Here is a 24,463-nt window from a genome sequence, read left to right as displayed (position 1 = left end):
TTGAGAAATAAAATAATACATAAGAATGTGCTGCATTGGATTTTTTATCGGTATGTGGTCTGCAATAATTCATATATTTTTTTTTTTCCGATTACCAGTATTTTGTCACTTCTCCTTCTCAGAAACAATTATTTCTTAATCTTCTCTGTTTAATTCCATGTTTATGATTATTAGGATTTATTTTCCAATCTTTCATAGTATCATTTTGAATGTTACTTTCTTAACATTGTTTTCCTCTGTCTCATTCAGATAAACATATTTTACTTTGTTTTCCCTTGATTCTGTTGCTGCCCTATTTGTTATGCTTAACAGCTTTTTGTATCATTTCTTTCCTTTTCTTAAGATTCTGCATCTTTCTGTTTATCTTTACTTGTTTTGAAATTCTCCATAGTGGTTTCCTGACTTCCACCATTCACTTTATTTCTTTTTAGTTGCTACATGGCACATCTTATTTGTACAATATTTATTTGCAAGCAATTCTTTCCAAGCATCCTGTTCATGACTGTTCGTATAAGTCTCAAAGTAGATATGCTTCATGGTATTATTGAAAATTCAGGAGAAAAGAAAGTATTGTTAGGAATAGGAAAAGGTATGGGCTGAAAAACATGGTCATGTAGACTTACTCCCTATACCCACAAAACAAAGATATTGTACATTAGGCAGTATTATATGATTTTGTATGGAAACAGTATCAGAAGTATGTGAGAAGTGGTAGTGAAAAATTGGTTTGTTAGTAGTGCAGGTAGCCCAACAAGAAAAGAAATGTTAAAGAATTTTACATAATGATATAGAACAAAGGTCTTACAGCTGAACAGTTAAACTGGCATGTTCTGTTTGTAGCCTTACTGCACTTTACTTTCATGCTGAATTTTGTTATTAGTAGCAGAAGTAATGTTTCACTCTATATTGAAAACAAATTATCAAGTGTGCCCATAAAATGAAAGCCATAGATACTCACACAGTTGTTTTTCAGTACAACCTTCCTGCTATCATATTTAAGCTGGCATTCTGCTGGCAGTAAGATCACACAAAAATGTTTCTCTTTTTGTGGTTTTGAATTGTTACACAGATTTTTTGTAGCTTTTGTCATGGACATCAATAGACACGGTTTTATATAATTTGTCAAGGGGTTCCTAAGCAATACAGGAAGCTCTATGCAGCTTAGCTTCACCATTATGTAAGAAAATAATATTTCTGTAATCAACAATGTTCTTCAATTTAGATTTTTGAAAACATTTACAATTATGGGGGAATTCTATTTTCTATTATGTTAAGAGCCTTTGTCAAATATATGCCTTCCACTTGAGTAGTATTTTTCTTAAACTGCAAGCTGTGTATTCCTAACTTAAAACAGTATTTCTAAGTACTGAAACAAATATCATTGCTCTACTTTGTGTATCCAGAAATTAACACATAGGTGAAAAGTTATATGATTGGTGTCAACATACTCTGAGTCTTACCTTTTTGGATAAAACATCTGATACATATGTTTGAAATGACGAATAGTACACTTCTTTTTGAGGTTTGCTGCAGTCATGTAAATAAGAGTTCATAAAAGTGATTTGAAGATGCATTTTTATATTTCAGCAACTTTGTGCACTTGGTGTTGTTTATGTTTTAGTAGTACTATTTTCAAATCAAATACCTAAACAGTACTGTATTGTTACCTGCATAGCACTACAGAGTCAGCTGTAGTGAGGGGGCCATCTTGGCAGAAGTGGAGGTTTGGAGCAAATGCAAGCCTGCGTTTTATTATTTATAGTTGTCGTGTGCCTCCAGACTGATTGGTATTATGATGGTGTACAGGTGAAGCGGGACTTCATGGCGTTGCTGCGGGAGCATCCAGAGCTGGTTGACAGACATGCACGCTGGCCGGATGTGAAGAAGCGCCTGGATAGTGACCCACGCTACAAAGCAGTAGAATCTGGATCTGTGCGGGAGGATTGGTTTCGTGAGCACGTCCGGGCACTGAAGGAGGAGCGGAAACGAGAGAAGGAGCGTGACCGAGAAAAACGCAGCGAGCGGAAGGAACGTGGTGGTGAGGACCGCAAAGACAGGGAACGGGAGCGTGGAGGCAGCGAACGTCGGGACCGGGACCGAGACCGTGACCGCTCTGAAAAGGAGCGGGACAAGGACCGTGAGAAGGAGAGAGAGAAGGACAAGGACAAAGCTGGTGCAGGTGGCAGCAGTAGCTCTGGAGCACTAGCGTCTTCAGCTTCAGGTGGCAGTGGTGGTATTGGTAGCAGCCTTGCAGATATGGGAGAAATGGATGACAATGAAGAGACCGATGTAAGTAACTGACATTATTCTCTAGACATAGTGAATCCGTTGAAAAATGCATTGTTTAAATTCTGTCCTTTGCCCTTCGAAATACATTGTATTTGTGATTACTTGCACCTTCACTCCTAGCACACTAATTCCCATTGAGAATTGAAAAGTCTAAGAACAAAATGTAATTTAATTAGCCACATACTTATGGCATCACGCCATTTTCTAAGTTAAGCATGTTACTTAAGAGTATCCTAATTACGAGGCGTGTTTTTTTAAGTAAGGTCCGTTTTGTTGTAGACACTAGTAGTTCATGCTCGTACCACAACGAGCATGTGCATCGTGTACCGGCATGCCTCAGGAACAACTGTGCTCTGTTTCAGCTCTGTAGCTAACCTGTACAGTTCTTTTATGTGCTTTCAAAATTGACTATTAAGTTGCCCACCATGTGGGAGGTTCGCTCAATGATATGGTTTTTGTCAGCAAGGAACCTGTCTGCTGCAGAAATTCGTTGACAGATTTTCGAAGTGTACGGTGATACTGTTATGAGTGAAAGCAAAGTGCGTAAGTGGGTACGAGGATTGAAAGATGGCCGTGACAACATCCATGGTGAGGATTGCTCTGGTCGCCCTTCTGCGATTACAGGCGATTTGGTGGCTTCAGTTGAACCGAGAATTTGTGAGAACAGGTGCTTCACAATAACATGTCTCTCAAACGAGTTTCCTGATATTAGAGATCAGTGCTTTACAACATTGGTTCTGAACTACTTAAACTTTAGGAAACTGTGCTCCCGTTGGGTCTGGAAACTTTTAACAGAGGACCACAAAAACCAAAGATTTGAGTGTGCGATGAAGTTCTTGACTTCCACGAAGAAGGTGACGGCTCATAGCTGATCATAACTGGAGGTGAAACATGGGTTTCGCATATCGCGCTTGAATCGAAGCAAAGAGTGTGGAATGGAGGCGCGCGCGCCCACACGCACGCACGCACACGCATGCGCGCGCGCGCACACACACACACACACACACACACACACACACACACACACACACACACACGGCCAAACAGACTATGTCCCTGTGAAAAATCATGGTGTTGGTGTTTTGGGATAGGCATGGCGTTTTGTTGGTCGACTTCATGCAATGAGGAACCACTATCAATGCAGAACCACACTGCCAAATCCTGAGAGAGCTATGCAGAGCGATTCAAAACGAAAGACACGGCATGCTGACAAAGGGAATTGTGCTTCTCCATGACAATACATGATCTCACACTGCAGGTCAGACCCGCAATTTATTGGAGAGTTTTGTCTGGGAAGTTTTAGACCACCCACCTTACAGTCCTGATCTTGTGCGAAGTGATTACAATCTGTTCCTCCACCTCAAACAACACGTCAGTGGCAACCTTTGCAATGATGACGACGACATGAAAACGGCAGTAAACTCTTGGTTATCAGAGCAGAAGGCAAGTTTTTATGAAGAGGGTATTTTAAAATTGTTTGAGAGGTATGATACGTGTTTCGACAAACTCGGCAACTATGTTGAAAAATAGTGAAGTACGTACTTTCTGAAAATAAATTTACTTTCTTGAAATAACTTTTCGTTGTGTACTTACATTCAAATGGACCTTACTTAAAAAACACGCCTCGTACATGTGTGTAAGTAAGGAACAGGGTTTCGATTTGTCCTAAAAAATTATCACTGAAATATGTTTCTTTTCTGGAAATTTGCTTACTAATAATTTACTCTTAGATATGGTATTACTGTTGTGAAAATGCAAAACAAAGAAAAGTTATGACTTTACGGCAGAGGTTCCCAAACTGTTCCTCTAATAAAATACATAGAGAATACTGATGCTTTGATGGAACATGTTCTTTATTTTGGAGATTAATAATTTTTTTAAAAAAATCAGAAAAACATGGTTTATAAAGTGATTACTTCAATTTTAAACAGTAACTAATAACATGGAAATTATAAAACAGAAAAAAATTAACATAGTAAAAAAAAGCCATGTTATTAATAGTTTTTTTGCGGAGCACTTAATCACTTCCCACAGAACACAGTTTGGGAAATCTTGCTTTATGGCAAGTTATATAGCATTCTACAGTTTAGTATAAAATTACGCGACAATCTTAATTTAACATCTTCAACACTGCATGGCACAAGAGAAAGTTAATAGCATATACACTAAGCGCCAAAGAAACTGGTATCGGCATGCGTATTCAAATACAGAGATATGTAAACAGCCAGAATACGGCTCCGTGACCAGAAACTCCTATACGGTTACTGTTGCCACAATGGCAGGTTATCAAGATTTGAGTGAGTTTGAATGTGGTGTTATAGTCAGCGCATGAGTGATGGGACACAGTGCCTTCGAGGTAGGGATGAAGTGGCGATTTTGCCATATGAGCATTTCACGAGTGTATCGTGAATATCAGGGATCTGGTAAATCATAAAATCTCTGACCTCGCTGTGGCCGGAGAAAGATCCTGCAAGAATGGGACCAACAACGATTGAAAAGAATCATTCAGTATGACAGTGTAGTGCAACCCTTTTCCGCAAATTGCTGCAGATTTCTATGCTGGGCCATCATCAAATGTCAGCATGTGAACCATTCAACGAAGCATCATAAATATGGGCTTCTGGAGCCGAAGGCCCACTAGTGTATCCTTGATGACTGCATGACACAAAGCTTTACGCATTGCTTGGACCCGTCAGCACTGACATTGGACTGTTGATGACTGGAAACATGTTGCTTGGTTGGATGAGTCTCGTTTCAAATTGTATTGAGCAGATGGACGTGTACGGGTATGGAGACGACCTCGTAAATCCATGGACCCTGCATGTCAGCAGAGGACTGTTCAAGCTGGCAGAGGCTCTGTAATGGTATGGGGCATGTGCAGTTTGAGTGATAACGGGCCCCCTGATACATCTAGACACAACTAATGTCCATTATGCATTCCTATGGACTTTGACAATTCCAGCAGGACAATGTAACACCCCACAGAGTGCTACAGAGCGGCTCCAAGAACACTCTTCTGAGTTTAAACACTTCCACTGGCCCCCAAATGAACATTATTGAGCATATCTGGCATGCCTTGCAATGTGCTGTTCAGAAGGGACCTCCTCCCCCTCGCACTCTTAAAGCATTTATGGATAGTCCTGCAGGATTCATGATGTCAGTTCACTCCAGCACCACTTCAGACATTACTAGAGTCCATGCCATGTCATGTTGCGGCACTTTTGCATGCTTGGGGGGAGGGGGGGGGGGGGTGCACAATATTGGGTAGATGTACCAGTTTCTTTGGCTCTTCAGTATAATATCTGTTGCTGGCGACTTTAACCTGGATTTATTGAAAAGCTGTGTCAGTGAACAATTATTGCAATCAGTAACACTGTCATTCAATTTAATTCCAACTGTGAACTTTGCAACTAGGATATGCAAATGCTGTGGGACTCCTTTGATAACATCTTTGTGGATAAATCTAGAGGGAAGAGGTCATATCACATAACCAATAGTATATGAGCTTTCTGATCATGACATGCAGCATCATCTTATGTTAAATGTTCAAACTTGCCAGGATATGAAATTAAATCTGAGTGCATGAGGGTAGTAACTGAGTCAAAAATTGAGAATTTTAGAAGTTTTCTCAAAGACATGAACTCAATAGATGTTTACAATACTTCTGACTTGTTAATAAAGTTACTTTCTTATTTAAAAATTATTTCCCCTAAAGATAACTCATATCAAAAAGAAATCTAAAAATAAACCATGGATTACACAAGGAATGAAGATATCTCATAGGACAAAAAGGAGACACTATGTACTATCTAGGGATAGCTCTGATGTTACCATTGTAATGCACTATAAATAATACTGCAAAATATTGAAGGAAGTAATTCAGAAATCAGAGCAGCTTTATTGTGAGAAAAAGATGAGTACATCAGGCAACAAAATAAAAACTGTACGGGATATAGTGAAGACAGAGACAGGTGGGGCCAAAAAGGAAGAGGAACAGATAGCTCTAAAAATAAATGAGACATTGGTAACAAGTGCATGTAGTGTTGCAAACCTCTTAAGCAAGTACTTTGTTTCTGTTATTGACAGCTTTGTTTCTGTTATTGACAACGTGGGGTTATCAGGTACAGTAAACAATGTAATGAAATATCTGAGACCAGTCTTTAGAAATAACTTCATTAAGATGGAAAATGATGCTCACCTCTCCCACAGAAAAATCCTTAAAATCAAAGTAATTAGTGGTTATGATAACATATCGATGACATTAATCAAAGACTGCTCATGTGAGTTGAGTTCTATCTTTAGTTATTTTTGTAATCAATCTCGTATTAGCAGAACATTTCCAGACCGGCTAAAATATACTGAAGTTCAGTTTCTACAAGAAGGGGGGAAAAAGAGGTACTGTCAAACTATCAACCAATTTCATTCTTGGCAGTTTTTTCAAAAAGATTGTGTTAACGCGTTGTCTTAAGCATCTGACTGTGAATAATGTGTTGTCCGAGTCACAGTTTGAGTTCCTTAAGGGTTCTGATATGGAGAATGCTATGTACACAAACAGTGAGAATGTACTTAATTAGGTAACAATTGGAGGCTACTGGTATTTTCTGTGACCTGTCAAAAGCCTTTGACTGTGTGAATCGCAGCATTCTTTTAAGTAAATTAGAATATGATAGTATCACCGGCAGTGTGTGAAATGGTTAGAATCTTATCTGACTAACAGGAAACAAAGGGGGGTGTTGCAAAATATCTGTGGAGTAATCAGTCAGTCTTCATCTGTTTGGGAATTAATTGCATATGGTGGTGCTGCTGAAAGTTTCATCTTAGGTCCTTTGCTTTTTCTTGTGTACAGTAATGGCCTCTTGTCTGGTAAACTGCCACATGCTAAGTTTGTTTTGTTTGCAGATGACACAAACATTACAATAAATAGAGTCAAGTATAGATTTAGAAATGGCTGCTGATCAAATTTTCATGGATGTTATTAAATGATTTAGAACCAATTCACTGTCATGAAACTTGAAAAGACCTGCTATATGCAGTTCAGACACTGCAAGAGATTTCCTTGCAGCATGTGTATAACATATGAAGACATCCAGGTCTTCGCATTGCGAATGATGTCAGGTGTAGGAGATATAAATCTATTAAAAAAACTTGCATACTTTGCTTACTTCCATTCTATTTTGTCATGTGGAAACATATTCTGGCATAACTCGACAAACTGAGGAAAAGTTTTTAGAGTGCAGAAACCTGCAATAAGACTCAATTGAGGTGTAAAGTCAAGAGCATAATGTAGAAACATGTTCAAGAAACTTGGTATTCTAACAACTGCTCCACGGCATATTTAGTCCTTAATGAAATTTGTTTCGAATATGTCTATCTCTCCAACCAATAGCCCAATACATAGTATCAAAACTAGGAATAAGAACAGTCTACATAGAGACCTAAAAAAATCACATATTGTGGTCCAAAAAGGAGTTCAATATTCAAGGACACACAATTTCAATAAACTGTCAGCACCATTAAAAGCTTGGTTACAGATAAAGCACAGCTGAAGCAAAGTTTGAAAGATCTTTTGATAGGCAACTTCATCTACTCTATAGAATAATATCTTAACAGGGACTGTTGACTACCTCAAGTAAAAATGTCTGTTAGTTTCAGTTTTGGTAGCACTTGGTCACAACAGTCAAGATTAGTTGTTTTGTGTACAATAAATTTATTAAAAGTGTATAACTCTCTTGCATTCTGGCAGTGTATTAATTCTGTAAATATTAGCAGGTCAAGTTTACTGTAATGTTGTCAAATATTTTGACAGTCTCCTGAAATGAGATTAAGGATGTGAGTAGTATATTCAGATGTTATATGTTTTTTGTGTTATCCTTTCTGACACCCCCTCCCCATGAACCATGGACCTTGCCGTTGGTGGGGAGGCTTGCGTGCCTCAACGACACAGATAGCCGTACCGTAGGTGCAACCACAACGGAGGGGTATCTGGTGAGAGGCCATACAAATGTGTGGTTCCTCAAGAGGGGCGGCAGCCTTTTCAGTAGTTGCAGGGGCAACAGTCTGGATGATTGACTGATCTGGCCCTGTAACACTAACCAAAACAGCCATGCTGTTGTGATACTGCAAACGGCTGAAAGCAAGGGGAAACTACAGCCGTAATTTTTCCCGAGGGCATGCAGCTTTACTGTATGATTAAATGATGGTGTCCTTGTAGTGTCGGCAGACATGCCAACACTACGTACACTAATTGAAAGAGGTGGCCAAGATGCACGCGCTAACTCACGAAGGATGGAGTGAGGTCTGAAACAGGATACGTAATAAATGCTATAAAGAAAAGTACGTAGCTTCTCGAATACTTTAATCCATCCTTTGTATACATCATTCTTGATGAGACATCTTAAGATACATGCAATGTTACAAATGACACCTGGCTAGGTCGTAGCCATGGACTTAGCTGAAGGCTATTCTAACTGTCTCTCGGCAAATGAGAAAGGCTTCATCAGTGTAGTCGCTAGCAAAGTCGTCGTACAACTGGGGCGAGTGCTAGTCAGTCTCTCGAGACCTGCAGTGTGGTGGCGCTCGATCTGCGATCACTGCCAGTGGCGACACGCGGGTCCGACATGTACTAATGGACCGCGGCCGATTTAAGCTACCACCTAGCAAGTGTGGTGTCTGGCGGTGACACCACAGTCCTTTTGGGTAAAATATTCCGCAGGTAAAATAGTCCCCCATTCGGATCTCCGGGCGGGGACTACTCAGGAGGACGTTGTTATCAGGAGAAAGAAAACTGGCATTCTACGGATCAGAGCGTGGAAAGTCAGATCCCTTAATCGGGGTTAGAAAATTTACAAAGGAAAATGGATAGGTTAAAGTTAGATATAGTGGGAATTAGTGAAGTTCGGTGGCAGGAGAAACAAGACTTTTTTGGTCAGGTGAATACTGGGTTATAAATACAAAATCAAAGAGGGGTAATACAGGAGTAGGTTTAGTAATGAATAAAAAGATAGAGGAGTGCGGATAATCTACTACAAACAGCATAGTGAACGCATTATTGTGGCCAAGATAGACACGAAGCCCATGCCTACTACAGTAGTACAAGTTTATATGCCAACTAGCTCTGCCGATGATGAAGAAATTGAAGAAATGTATGATGAAATAAAAGAAATTATTCAGATAGTGAAGAGAGACAAAAATTTAATAGTCATGGGTGACTGGAATTCGGTAGTAGGAAAAAGGAGAGAAGGAAACATAGTAGGTGACTATGGATTGGGGGTAAGAAATGAAAGAGGAGGCTGCCTGGTAGAATTTTGCACAGAGCTTAACTTAATCGTAGCTAACACTTGGTTCAAGAATCATGAAAGAAGGTTGTATACATGGAAGAACCCTGGAGATACTAGAAGGTTTCAGATAGATTGTATAATGGTAAGACAGAGATTTAGGATCCAGGTTTTAAATTGTAAGACATTTCCAGGGGCAGATGTGGACTCTGACCACAATCTATTGGTTATGAACTGTAGACTAAAACTGAAGAAACTGCAAAAAGGTGGGAATTTAAGGAGATAGGACCTGGATAAATTGAAAGAACCAGCGGTTGTAGAGAGCTTCAGGGAGAGCATTAGGAAATGATTGACAAGAATGGGGAGAAGAAATACAGTAGAAGAAGAATGGGTAGCTTTGAGAGATGAAATAGTGAAAGCAGCAGAGGATCAAGTAGGTAAAAAGACGAGGGCTAGTAGAAAGCCTTGGGTAACAGAAGAGATACTGAATTTAATTGATAAAAGGAGAAAATACAAAAATGCAGTAAGTGAAGCAGGCAAAAAGGAATACAAACGTCTCACAAATGAGATCGACAGGAAGTGCAAAATGGCTAAGCAGGGATGGCTAGAGGACAAATGTAAGGATGTAGAGGCTTGTCTCACTAGGTGTAAGATAGATACTGCCTACAGGAAAATTAAAGAGACCTTTGGAGTAAAGAGAACAACTTGTATGAATATCAAGAGCTCAGATGGAAACCCAGTTCTAAGCAAAGAAGGGAAAGCAGAAAGGTGGAAGGAGTATATAGAGGTTCTATACACGGGCGAGGTACTTGAGGACAATATTATGGAAATGGTAGAGGATGTAGATGAAGATGATACTGCATGAATAGTTTGAAAGAGCACTGAAAGACCTAAGTCGAAACAAAGCCACGTGAGTAGATAACATTCCATTAGAACTATTGACAGCCTTGGGAGAGCCAGTCCTGACAAAACTCTACCATCTGGTGGGCAAGATGTATGAGACAGGCGAAATTCCCTCAGACTTCAAGAAGAATATAATAATTCCAGTCCCAAAGAAAGCAGGTGTTGACAGATGGGAAAATTAGCGAACTATCAGTTTAATAAGTCACTGCTGCAAAATACTAACGCAAATTCTTTATAGACAAATGGAAAAACTGGTAGAAGCCAACCTCGGGGTAGATCAGTTTGGATTCCGTAGAAATATTGGAACATGTGAGGCAGTACTGACCCTACGACTTATCTTAGAAGAAAGATTAAGGAAAGGCAAACCTATGTTTCTAGCATTTGTAGACTTGGAGAAAGCTCTTGACAGTGTTGGTTGGAATACTCTCTTTAAAATTCTGAAGGTCCTAGGGGTAAAATACAAGGAGCGAAAGGCTATTTACAATTTGTACAGAAAGCAGATGGCAGTTATAAGACTCGAGAGACATGAAAGGGAAGCAGTGGTTGGGAAGGGAGTGAGACAGGGTTGTAGCCTCTCCCCGATGCTATTCAATCTGTATATTGAGCAAGCAGTAAAGGAAACAAAAGAAAAGTTCGGAGTAGGTATTAAAATCCATGGAGAAGAAATAAAAACTTTGAGGTTCGCCGATGACATTGTAATTTTTGTCAGAGACAGCAAAGGACCTGAAAGAGCAGCTGAACGGAATGGACAGTGTCGTGAAAGGGTGGTATAGGATGAACATCAACAAAAGCAAAATGAGGATAATGGAATGTAGTTGAAGTAAGTCGGGTGATGCTGAGGGAATTAGATTACGAAATGAGAAACTTAAAATATTAAGAGTTTTGCTATTTGGGGAGCAAAATAACTGATGATGGTCGAAGTAGAGAGGATATCAAGTGTAGACTGGCAATGGCAAGAAAAGTGTTTCTGAAGAAGAGAAATTTGTTTACATCAAGTATAGATTTAAGTGTCAGGAAGTCATTTCTGATAGTATTTGCATGGAGTGTTGCCATGTATGGATGTGAAACATGGATGATACATAGTTTAGACAAGAAGAGAATAGAAGCTTTCAAAATGTAGTGCTACAGAAGAATGATGAAGATTAGACAGATAGATCACGTAATTAATGAGTAGGTACTGAATAGAATAGGGGAGAAGAGGAATTTGTGGCACAACTTGTCTAGAAGAAGGGATCGGTTGGTAGGACGAGGCATCAAGGGATCACCAATTTAGTATTGGAGGGCAGCGTGGAGGGTAAAAATCGTAGAGGGAGACCTAGAGATGAATACACTAATTAGATTCAGAAGGATGTAGGCTGCAGTAGGTTCTGGGAGATAAAGAAGCTTGCACAGGATATAGTAGCCTAGAGAGCTGCATCAAACCAGTCTCAGACTGAAGACCAAGACCACCACCACCACCAACAACAACAGCAACAACAACTTCCTGACATGTTGTACACACCTGAGTATCATCTCATTTGTGGCTCTATGGAATGTAAACTGAATCTAATTTAATCATTGCTCAGTCCTATTACTAATTTCACGTCCTCTGTTTTCCATTTGTTTTCCTATTTAAGATATGTAATACCTTTTCAGTGTGTCATGTGCCATTTATTTAGTTAGAACTGCATCAATAGCTTGTAAATATTCTGGAAGAAAAGAGAGGAATTAAAATTGATTAAAGAGTGCAAATGCATAGTTACCAGTGTCCCCCCACCCCACTCCGCCTCCCAGTGAGGAAGAGAATGTTGATACAAATTCGATTAACTATTCCTTGAAGTTTCATTTACTTATGTTCTTAATCATTAATGGAGAATTAAAATTTACTTCTAACGATAAAAAACAGTTGCTTGATAGGTAAACTTCACTTTAGAAGCACTTCCAGCTAGAACACTAAGAAAAAAGTAGTTAAATGTATTTCAAAGGATATTTGAAGATATTTCACTAAAGTGAAGGAAATGAAGACATGTTTAACAGATGCATTAACTCACCTTAAAACTTCAGATGAAAGATGGGCTGTGATAGTCCTGCTATACACTGGTCCAAGTGAAGCCAGTGATGTCACCATTGATGATACGATGTTAGCTCTTCACTTTACCAGACTTTTTTGATGGTTGTACGTGGTGGGCCATAGAGATTCATAGATTAATTGGGGTTTCTTCCTAATGAGTTTTAATGTAGAGTCATTGTTACTTTCTCTTCGTGTTTTATAGAACATTAGAACAATTTTAAACTACCTGTGTTTGGTAAGAAACGTAATTAAAATAACTGGCAAATGAAAATCAGTATTGTTTCTTAAATAGTAGTGTGATTGCTAATCCATGCAAAATCGTGGCCATTTGGGTTGGAGGCTATGGTTCCTGCTTTACTGTTTTCAATCAGCAGTACCAAACAAGATCTTTGATTTTCTAATACCACTGAAATAGTGACTCCCCATGCCCCATAATATATTCGGGGCTGATTTGAGAACATTTTTCCAGACAAGTGACTTTATACTTCATACACTTTCACCTCTGTTAATTTTGCTACCAGTTTTTATGCACACTTCACACAGGTCACGAACTTGCACATCCCTGGTGCCTCTTCCTGAGGTGTCAAGTGGTGGCTTATGTCACTTGAGCCTAAGTTGGCCCTGCATGTATTGGTGTCTATGCTTAATTCTAACAAAGTTCATAGTGATTGGATGGTAGAAACTCGTCACTTCACTGTCCAATTTTATCACATGATTTTATTATTTATAGTGTTTGTTGGACCACCGTCAGCTCTTGTGGATTTATTATGGATAACTTGCCTAGGAATGGTTATTGCAAAAATACTGTAATTGTTAAATGAAGTCATTTTTCTTTTATTTGGCTGTATCTCTAAAAGCTAAGAGAATATGTTTACCAAGAAAATCACTAAATAATTGTTTTGCATTTAAATTGAATGTAATTAATATCCCATTCAACTGAAATCTGAAATATGAAATGATCTGCACAATTTTTCAAATTGTTTGGGATGTTTTGTTGCTCCAGTGACATACAGTAAATTGCTGCTTGAAGGAAAGAAAACCCTTTTGCTTAATATATCTACAAGTGATTTTGCTAAATGGGTCAAACTGCAGGAAACAATCCCTGAGAGGATAAGTAGGAGGAAAAAAAAAAAAATCATCTGGACATATAGCGGGAAATGTGTGCAGAGGGAGGTGCACTTACTTGATGGAAGAGATAAAAGATCTTCCCCAGTGACCACAGTATCTGCACTAGACTGGTGGTCTGCCAGCTTGGGGTAGACAAGATGACTCTGTGGAACATTCTACGTGACAGTTGCCACTATTCTTGTCACATCTAAATTCTTGCAGGCCTCGTTACCTATGGACTCGGCTCCACAGCAACAATGTTGGCACTGGTCCCTCACACAGGTGACCATGGCATTGGGATTTCTGTTTTCCATCCTATTCATAGATTATGCAACATTTAGGAGGGGCAGTATCTTCAACCTTCTCAGCACCCACCCATGGGCTACAGAGAATCACCGTGGTGTTGTAACAGTGAATCACCAGCACCATTTCAGTCTCAGTGTATGGGCAGGGATTTTTATCAACTGCTTCGTGGGCCCAGTGTTTCTGCTTTGGTGCCTCACATGTGAAGCAGATCTGCACTTCCTGCAGGTGACTCTGCCTCCCCTGCTGGAAATGTGCCTTTTGTGGTATGGGAGGTAATGTTTTTGCTACCTGATGGTGCTCCAGCTCATTGGTTTCCTGAGTGTTGAGCTAAAAGATGTTCTAAAATACTGGTATTCTCATGTGTGTTTTTAATCATTGTAATCTGTTTCTCCAAACATCTTATACGTCTACCTTCAAGCGAGTGTGCCTGATGGAAGCAATTTCCAACCATATGATCTGTTTTTGCTCCTTATCATCTTGGGGGCTATTTCTGCATGTACATCTCTACAAGCCAGTGCAGTGCATGGCAGAAGGTACCCTGTACCACTACTAATAATTTTCTTTCTTGTTCCACTCGCTAATGGATCAACGGAAAAACACTGGCTGTATGTCTCCTTGTGATTTCTAAATTTTCTCAGTAGTGTACCTCGAAAAGAATGTCGCCTTTCCTCTGGGGATCCCCATTTGGTTTCCTGAAGCATCTCCGTCATGCTACTGCATTGCTCAAATCTAGCAGCCCACCTCCGACTTTCTTCGATGTCTTCCTTTAATCCAATCTGGTGCAGATCCCAAACACTCAAGCAGTACTCAAGAACAGGTCGCATTAGTGTCCTATATGTGGTCACCATAATTTTCTTGTGCTCATTGCATTTCATACCACTTTGTGTTGTTGTTGTTGTTGTTGTTGTTGTGTGGTCTTCCGTCCAGAGACTGGTTTGATGTGGCTCTCCATGCTACTCTATCCTGTGCAAGCTTCTTCATTTCCTAGTGACTACTGCACCCTACATCCTTCTGAATCTAATTAGTGTATTCATCTCTAGGTCTCCCTCTACAATTCTTACCCTCTGCACTGCCCTCCAAAACTAAATTGGTGATCCCTTGATGCCTCGTCCTACCAACCGATCCCTTCTTCTAGATAAGTTGTGCCACAAATTCCTCTTCTCCCCTATTCTATTCAGTACCTCCTCATTATTTACGTGATCTACGCGTCTAATCTTCATCATTCTTCTGTAGCACCACATTTTGAAAGCTTCTATTCTCTTCTTGTCTAAACTATTTATCATTCATGTTTCACGTCCATACATGGCAACACTCCATACAAATACTTTGAGAAGAGACTTCCTGACACTTAAATCTATACTTGATGTTAACGAATTTCTCTTCTTCAGAAACTCTTTTCTTGCCATTGCCGGTCAACATTTTATATTCTCCCTACTTCGACCTTAATCAGTTATTTTGCTGCCCATATAGCAAAACTCATCTCCTACTTTCTGATTTCCTCAGCATCACCTGATTAAGTTAGAATACATTCCATTGTCCTCATTTTGCTTTTGTTGATGTTCGTCTTATATCCTCCTTTCAAGACACTGTCCATTCCATTCAACTGCTCTTCCAGGTTCTTTGCTGTCTCTGATAGAATTACAGTGTCATTGACAAACCACAAAGTTTTAATTTCTTCTCTGTGGATTTCAATTCCTACTCCGAATTATTATTTTGCTTCTTTTATTGCTTGCTCAATATACAGATTGAATAACATTGGCAATAGGCTGCAACCCTGTCTCACTCCCTTCTCAACCATTGCTTCCCATTTATGCCTCTTGACTCTTGTTAATTGCCATCTGGTGTCTCTACAAATTGTAAATAGCCTTTCTCTTCCTGCATTTTATCTCTGACATCTTCAGAATTTGGAAGAGACTATTCCAGTCAACATTAGCAAAATTGCAATGTTATGCCCATATATTTAAACAATTGACTGTCAGGCTGGACACTACTACTGCTGTATTTGAACATTATGGGTTTGTTTTCCGTACTCATTTGCATTAACTGATGTTTTTCTACCTTTAGAACTAGGTGCTGTTCATCAAACCAACTAGAAATTTTTTCTAAGTGATCTTCTATTCTCCTGCAGTCACTCAACAATTACATCTTCCCATACACCACAGCATCATCAGCAAACAACTGTAGAGTGCTGCCCAAAATGTCTGACAGATCATTTATGTATACAGAAAATAATAGTGGTCCTATCACAGTTTCAGGACATTCTTGACGATACCCTTGCCTCTGATGAACACTCACCTTCAAGGAAAATGTACTGGGCTCTATTACTTACGAAGTCTTAGAACTACTCACATATCTGGGAACCTATACCATAAGCTGGTATCTTCGCTAACAGTCTGCACTGTGCCACTGTGTCAAATTCTTTTCAGAAATATAGAACTATGGAATCTGCTTGTTGCCCATCATTCACAATTAACTATATATCATGTGAGAAAAGGGCAATCTGAGTATCGCACGAGCAATGCTTTCTGAAACTGGCAGAGGATTTGCAGTCTCTGGGGAATTTATTACAGTCGATGTCGGAATATGTTCCAGAATTCTGCAGCAAACCAGTGTTAAGGATATTGTTCTGTAATTTTGTGGCTCTGTTCTTTTACCATTCTCATATCCAGGTGTCGCAGGCACTTTTTCCTAGTCACTTTGGATTTTGTGCTGGGCAAGAGATTTATGGTAAATGCAAACTAAATAAGGGCCAGTGCCATAGAGTAAATCCGAAGTGGGATTCCATATGGACCTGTTGACTTGTGTTGCTAATTCTTTATTGTTTTTGTAAACCAAGAATGCTTATTACTATGTTGTCCATGCATGGGTCTGTGCAGTGGTCAAATGAAAGCATGTTTGTATGATTCTTCTGTATATGAATGATTTCTTAAATATGAGATTTAAAGCTCTGGCTTTCCCTTGGATACCTTCTACTACCATACCAGATATGTCAACGAGTAAATGGATGGAAGCCCTAGACATGCTTAGTGGTTTTACACAGAACCAGAATTTTCTTGTGTTCTCTGCCAGATCTTTTGTTAAGATATGATGGTGGTAGTTGTATGCTTTGTGTGTAGGTCATTTACAGAGAGACAGATTTCTACTAACCTTTCCCTGTCATCATTTGCTCATTCTCTTTTGAACCAAGAGTGCAACAACATTTTCCAACTTTTATTGTTAAACCACAGAGGGTCTTTTCCACCCTTAATCCATGTACTCCAGCACATACTTCTCTAAAACACAATTTACCATCTATTTAAACTTTGTAGTCGCTGTAATATCATGATCACAACTCCTGTCTCTATACTGGCACCATCCATAAGGTCCAACCTGTTTATAGCTACAAGGCCTGAAATATTTTCTTTGCATTGGACTGTGACTAGCTGCTCAAGACAGTTTTTGGAGACGATATTAAAGACTGTCTGTCTGTACCCCCTGCAATGAATCAATAGACATCCCAGTCTGTTTTGTGCAGTTTGCCCCCAAATAGCAAAATCGCTCTCTAGAATTGGATAGGTATCCATCAGGTCCTCGGGCCTTCCCCAGTTATGTGATTTTACAAGCTTTTCTATTTTGTGATCAATTATTTCAATATATACTGTTTACCATTAGTGAGGCAATTGATATTGGGAGTATAATGTTCCCAAGTGGAACAGCTTTCTAAAACTGAATTCAGTCTTTCGTTTGTCATCCTCCATTTCGGAAGCAATATGATTACATACTGAGGTGAGGTGACGAAAGTCATGGGATAGCGATACGCTAACATACAGATGGCACTAATGTCGTGTACCCAAGGTATAAAAGGACAGTGCATTGGCAGAGCTGTCATTTTTACTTAGGTGATTCATGTGAAAAGGTTTCTGATGTCATTATGGGTGCATGATGGGAATTAACAAGACTTTGAATGTGGAATGGCAGAGGGAGCTAGATGCATGGACCATTCCATTTCAGAAATTGTTAGGGAATTCAGTATGCTGAGATTCACAGTGTCGAGTGTGTGTCAAGAATACCAAATTTCAGGTATTACCTCTCACTACAGACAGCGCAGTGGCCGATGGCCTTGACTTAACAGCTGAGAGTATCATCATTTGCGTAGAGTTGTCAGTGCTAACAGACAAGCAACACTGCTTGAGATCATGACTGAAATCGGTGTGAGCGTACACGAACATATCCATTAAGGCAGCACAGTGAAACTTGGTGTTAATGACAACAAGCAATTGCTGTGAGAGTGTCTGGACCCTAGACGACTGAAAAACTGTGGCCTGATCACGAGTCCCAATTTCAGTCGGTAAGAGATGATGGTGGGGTCCAAGTGTGGTGCAGACCCCATGAGGCCATGGACGAGAGTTGTCAATCAGGCGCTGTGCAAGTTCGTGGTGGCTTCACAATAGTGTGGGCTGTGTTCACACGGAATAGACTGGATTCTCTGGTCCATCTGAACCAATCATTTGATTGGAAATGATTATGTTGAGCTACATGGAGACTATTTGTAGCCATTCATGGATTTCATGTTCCCAAACAATGATGGAATTTTTTGAAAGACAATGCACTGCATCACTTAGCCACAATTGTTTGCAGTTGGTTTGAAGAACATTTCGGACAGTTCCAACAAATGATTTGGCCACCCAGATCGCCCAAAATGAATCCAGTCGAACATTTATAGGACGTAATAGAGGGGTAAGTTTATGCACAAAATCCTGCACTGCCAACACTTCCACAATTAGGGACAGATGTAGAGGCAGCAAGGCTACATATTTCTGCAGGGGACTTCCAGCAACATGTTTATTCCAAGCCATATCAAGTTGCTGCACTACGCTGAGCAAACGGTGCTCCCAATATGATGTCGGGAGGTATTCCACTACTTTTGTCACCTCTGTCTAGAGCAACTTTATGGGTGATTTTGATGCATATCACTTCTTGCTTTGCTCTTCTGAAGCTCTCTTTGCTTTTGTAACAAATTTCTAATGTGGCTGTTGAACCACATTGGGTGTTTCCCAACTCTCAAAATTTTGTTTCATACATCTTGTGTTTTGCAGTACTCACAAATTTTATGCACTGATACTCCATTTCTTCATCACCAGAAATGAGAATTTGAGGATGTGGAAGATGTTTCTTCACACACTTACTACACAGTAATATTTCATACCTTTCTTAATGTTTCGTTTAGCATTTTTTGTAATGGGTATAATTATAGTATAATGTTCATTGATTGCTGCTTCTGTGTTAATTAAACTTCAGGCCTGTAATTTAAGAAATCTAAAATGTTGCTGTCACTGGTAGTTCTCTACCCAATTGGTTGAGGTAACAGTTGGAACAGACATTCAAAACACTCAAAACCATGCCCTGGTAGCAAGCAGCAAATATCAAAGTGAGGAAAAAAACTCAAGTGTTCAGAAATTAAAGCATAGGTTCTTCACAGTGAATGGAGAAAAACTTCAGTGTTAGACCACAGTCTTGCAGTGTCTGGTACAGGAAACCTTGCATTTCAATTCTGATTTATATTCAAAATCCTAGAGATCATATTACCTTATTCCTTCCTGTTGTCCAGTTTTCTAGTAACTCATGTAATTGCCATTATGTTAACTCTTATATATTGGTAGGAGGATGGTGCAGCAGCAGCAACATCAGAGGAGGAGCGTGAAAAAGAAGCGAGGGAGAAAGAAAGGCAAGCTAGAGCTGAGGCAAGTCTTCGTGAACGTGAAAAAGAAGTTCAGCGGACATTAGCGACACATCTCAGAGATCGTGACAAGGAACGTGAGCAGCATAAGAGAGATGAAGCTGTACAACATTTCAATGCTCTTTTGGCAGATCTTGTGAGTAACATTATTTACCCTTTGTAGTAATGTAGCAGCACAATGAATTTTGATCATATCGTGTCTATTATTTCCATGTCGTGGAAATATTCCTTTAGATCAATAAGTAAGATTTATTTTTGGTATTTGTCTCTGCTTTTAGCAAATTGTCATATATTAGAAACGTATCTTGATACAATTTGTGACAGTGTATTATTAATCATATTTAAAGGACAGACACACATTAATAAAATGCTCCACTTAAGTCTTCCCTTTTAACATAAACATGTGTTACAGCTGTTCTTTTAGTGACTTTTGGTTGATGTCATATCTTGTTTTGAGCTTTGAGATATTTCTGGAGTTCATCTAATGTGGAGCATTGTAAGAATGCCATGAGCGTTATACTGATTAGTGACTGATTAGTGATTCATCTCTAGAATCCCTTGTAACCACTTCAACAGTTAAACATTAATGTATTAGCTGTTCTTCTTAAATGGGAGAGAGCTGTGATGAATTCATGTTTAGTTTCACATTTGTGTTGTCAATGGCTTTTAAACAAGCAAGTAGGTAAAACGCAGTTGTGGTTCCCCTTGCAGACCTTAGAAAGTAAATTTGGTAACATCAGTTAATTTTTTTTTTTTCACTGCAGTGAGTGGTACATGAAAATGATGCATTTATTTGTTTGGTTGTTTTTTCTCTCACATTTTATGTTATTTCTTCACAGCAATCATTGAGAAAATTGTGAGAAATACTGTAAGTCTTAACTGGATAATTTTGAATATTTGGAAATATTCTTGGTATTCATATTGAATAGTACTGTGTGGCACAAAATGCAATGACTGGTAATGTGCACCTGTTGACATCAAAGACAGCAGATATCAGTTTTTGAGGAGGAGGAGGACGTGTAGTTTTTTCAACAAATCTTGTGCACCTCTTCATTTTATTACGAAATAATGTGGTAGTTAACAGTAAATTTACCACTGTCAGGAGAGTCATACTCGCAAGCCCATTAGCTTCTCATATGTTAGTTATTCTTATATTTGGTTGTTGTTGGTTTAGTGCCCTCCTCCTTTCTGTTGTCCAATGTCATTCTTTTCGCTCATTTGTAACAGCATGCTGTATTTAATATAGCACACTTGTTTCAATTTGGAGGCACTTCTGGGGCGCAAATGGTGCTGGAAGTTGTCATCCAAACTTTGAAGGAATGGATAGTGTTCTAACATAAACATGCATAGTGATTGTTAGCAGTATTGTGGATTGGAAAAGTTGATGTTTAGTGAAGAGAAAAACTGGTCTTACGTTAGAAAAGGCAGCTGGCAGCAGTTAAAGACTATGATGACATATTTTTTGAAATCTCATGTACATGTCCAATCTTGTTCATGTGCATTTCACCAACACAACACTTCAGCAGTATGGTGTTTGGTTACTGGTGCATTATTTGTATTCCAACCACTTTTCCTTGTCATATTCTCTCTCTCTCTCTCTCTCTCTCTCTCTCTCTCTCTCTCTCTCTCTAAGTGTGAGTGTGTGTGTGTGTGGGGGGGGGGGGGGGGTGCCGCCTTATGCTAAGGGGGGTGGAGTGCGCCTTTGCCTCTGTGCAGGCACAGAAAGTGGAGGAAAGTGTGGGGAGTAAAAGTTGTTGGGTGAAGCCAAAGCTCAACTGCAGTAAGCAGATACATGACTATTTGTTCATGCTTCAAAATATGTTTTATCAACCTATCCCTTCTCTTGGCAAATGTACCATAAGTTTCTTTTTCTTTCCTATTTCATTTCATACCTCCTCATTAGTTACTTAATCTGCCCATCTAGCCTTCAACACTCTTCCATAACACTACATATCAGAACATTTTATCCCCTTCTTGTCTGAACTGTTGTTGTTGTTGGTGGTGGTGGTGGTGGTGGTGGTGGTGGTGGTGGTGGTCTTCAGTCCAGAGACAGGTTTGATGCAACACTCCATGCTACTCTATCCTGTGCAAGCTTTGCCATCTCCAAGTAACTACTGCAACTACATCCTTCTGAATCTGCTTAGTGTATTAATAATCTCTTGATTCCCTCTAGAATTTTTACCCTCCACACTGCCCTCCAGTATAAATTGGTGATCCCTTGATGCCTCAGGACATGTCCTGCCAACCGATCTCTTCTTCTAGTCAAGTTGTGCCACAAATTACTCTTTTCCCCAATTCTGTTCAGTACCTCCTCATTGGTTGTGTGATCTTCCCATCTAATCTTCAACATTTTTCTGTAGCACCACATTTCAAAAGCTTCTATTCTCTTTTTGTCTAAACTATTTGTCGTCCATGTTTCACTTCCCTACATGGCTACATTCCATACAAATACTTCCAGAAAAGAGTTCCTGACACTTAAATCTAAACTCACTGTTAACAAATTTCTCTTCTTCAGAAATGCTTTCCTTGCCATTGCTTTTGTTGTTGTTCATCTTATATCCTCCTTTCAAGACACTGTCCAACCTGCTCAACTGCTTTTCCAGGTCCTTTCCTGTCTCTGACAGAATTACAATGTCATCGGCAAACCTCATTTCTTCTCTGTTTGTTTTAATCCCTACTCCAAATTTTTCTTTTGTTTCCTTTACATCTACATCTACATCTATACTCCGCGAGCCACCTTACGGTGTGTGGCGGAGGGTACTTATTGTACCACTATCTGATCCCCCCTTCCCTGTTCCATTCACGAATTGTGCGTGGGAAGAACGACTGCTTGTAAGTCTCCGTATTTGCTCTAATTTCTCGGATCTTTTCGTTGTGATCATTACGCGAGATATATGTGGGCGGTAGTAATATGTTGCCCATCTCTTCCCGGAATGTGCTCTCTCGTAATTTCGATAATAAATCTCTCCGTATTGCGTAACGCCTTTCTTGAAGTGTCCGCCACTGGAGCTTGTTCAGCATCTCCGTAACGCTCTCGCGCTGACTAAATGTCCCCATGACGAATCGCGCTGCTTTTCGCTGGATCATGTCTATCTCTTCTATTAATCCAACCTGGTAAGGGTCCCATACTGATGAGCAATACTCAAGAATCGGACGAACAAGCGTTTTGTAAGCTACTTCTTTCGTCGATGAGTCACATTTTCTTAGAATTCTTCCTATGAATCTCAACCTGGCGCCTGCTTTTCCCACTATTTGTTTTATGTGATCATTCCACTTCAGATCGCTCCGGATAGTAACTCCTAAGTATTTTACGGTCGTTACCGCTTCCAATGATTTACCACCTATGGCATAATCGTACTGGAATGGATTTCTGCCCCTATGTATGCGCATTATATTACATTTATCTACGTTTAGGGAAAGCTGCCAGCTGTCGCACCATTCATTAATCCTCTGCAGGTCTTCCTGGAGTACGTACGAGTCTTCTGATGTTGCTACTTTCTTGTAGACAACCGTGTCATCTGCAAATAGCCTCACGGAGCTACCGATTTTGTCAACTAAGTCATTTATGTATATTGTAAACAATAAAGGTCCTATCACGCTTCCTTGCGGTACTCCCGAAATTACCTCTACATCTGCAGATTTTGAACCGTTAACAATGACATGTTGTGTTCTTTCTTCTAGGAAATCCTGAATCCAATCACAAACCTGGTCCGATATTCCGTAAGCTCGTATTTTTTTCACTAAACGTAAGTGCGGAACCGTATCAAATGCCTTCCTGAAGTCCAGGAATACGGCATCAATCTGCTCGCCAGTGTCTACGGCACTGTGAATTTCTTGGACAAATAGGGCGAGCTGAGTTTCACATGATCTCTGTTTGCGGAATCCATGTTGGTTATGATGAAGGAGATTTGTATTATCTAAGAACGTCATAATACGAGAACATAAAACATGTTCCATTATTCTACAACAGATTGACGTAAGCGAAATAGGCCTATAATTATTCGCATCTGATTTATGACCCTTCTTGAAAATGGGAACGACCTGCGCTTTCTTCCAGTCGCTAGGTACTTTACGTTCTTCCAGAGATCTACGATAAATTGCTGATAGAAAGGGGGCAAGTTCTTTAGCATAATCACTGTAGAATCTTACGGGTATCTCGTCTGGTCCGGATGCTTTTCCGCTACTAAGTGATAGCAGTTGTTTTTCAATTCCGATATCGTTTATTTCAATATTTTCCATTTTGGCGTCCGTGCGACGGCTGAAGTCAGGGACCGTGTTACGATTTTCCGCAGTGAAACAGTTTCGGAACACTGAATTCAGTATTTCTGCCTTTCTTCGGTCGTCCTCTGTTTCGGTGCCATCGTGGTCAACGAGTGACTGAATAGGGGATTTAGATCCGCTTACCGATTTTACATATGACCAAAACTTTTTAGGGTTCTTGTTTAGATTGTTTGCCAATGTTTTATGTTCGAATTCGTTGAATGCTTCTCTCATTGCTCTCTTTACGCTCTTTTTCGCTTCGTTCAGCTTTTCCTTATCAGCTATGATTCGACTACTCTTAAACCTATGATGAAGCTTTCTTTGTTTCCGTAGTACCTTTCGTACATGATTGTTATACCACGGTGGATCTTTCCCCTCGCTTTGGACCTTAGTCGGTACGAACTTATCTAAGGCGTACTGGACGATGTTTCTGAATTTTTTCCATTTTTGTTCCACATCCTCTTCCTCAGAAATGAACGTTTGATGGTGGTCACTCAGATATTCTGCGATTTGTGCCCTATCACTCTTGTTAAGCAAATATATTTTCCTTCCTTTCTT

The 24,463-nt window shown here is 39.7% G+C and overlaps 1 protein-coding gene across 1 annotated transcript in view; it reads left to right on the top strand.

Moving 5' to 3' along the window:
• Positions 1-24,463, top strand: part of LOC126201124 (transcription elongation regulator 1) — a 266,120-nt gene that overhangs the window by 209,330 nt on the left and 32,327 nt on the right. The window contains exons 14-15 of the mRNA XM_049936763.1: positions 1,807-2,289; positions 19,569-19,781. Of these exons, the coding sequence (XP_049792720.1) occupies positions 1,807-2,289; positions 19,569-19,781 (696 nt within the window). The remainder of the gene's footprint in view (positions 1-1,806; positions 2,290-19,568; positions 19,782-24,463) is intronic.

Source organism: Schistocerca nitens, chromosome 1 (genome assembly GCF_023898315.1).
Source record: "Schistocerca nitens isolate TAMUIC-IGC-003100 chromosome 1, iqSchNite1.1, whole genome shotgun sequence".
Taxonomy (NCBI): domain Eukaryota; kingdom Metazoa; phylum Arthropoda; class Insecta; order Orthoptera; family Acrididae; genus Schistocerca; species Schistocerca nitens.
Note: the sequence above shows the minus strand (reverse complement) of the source record. Positions and strands in the feature narration are given on the sequence as shown.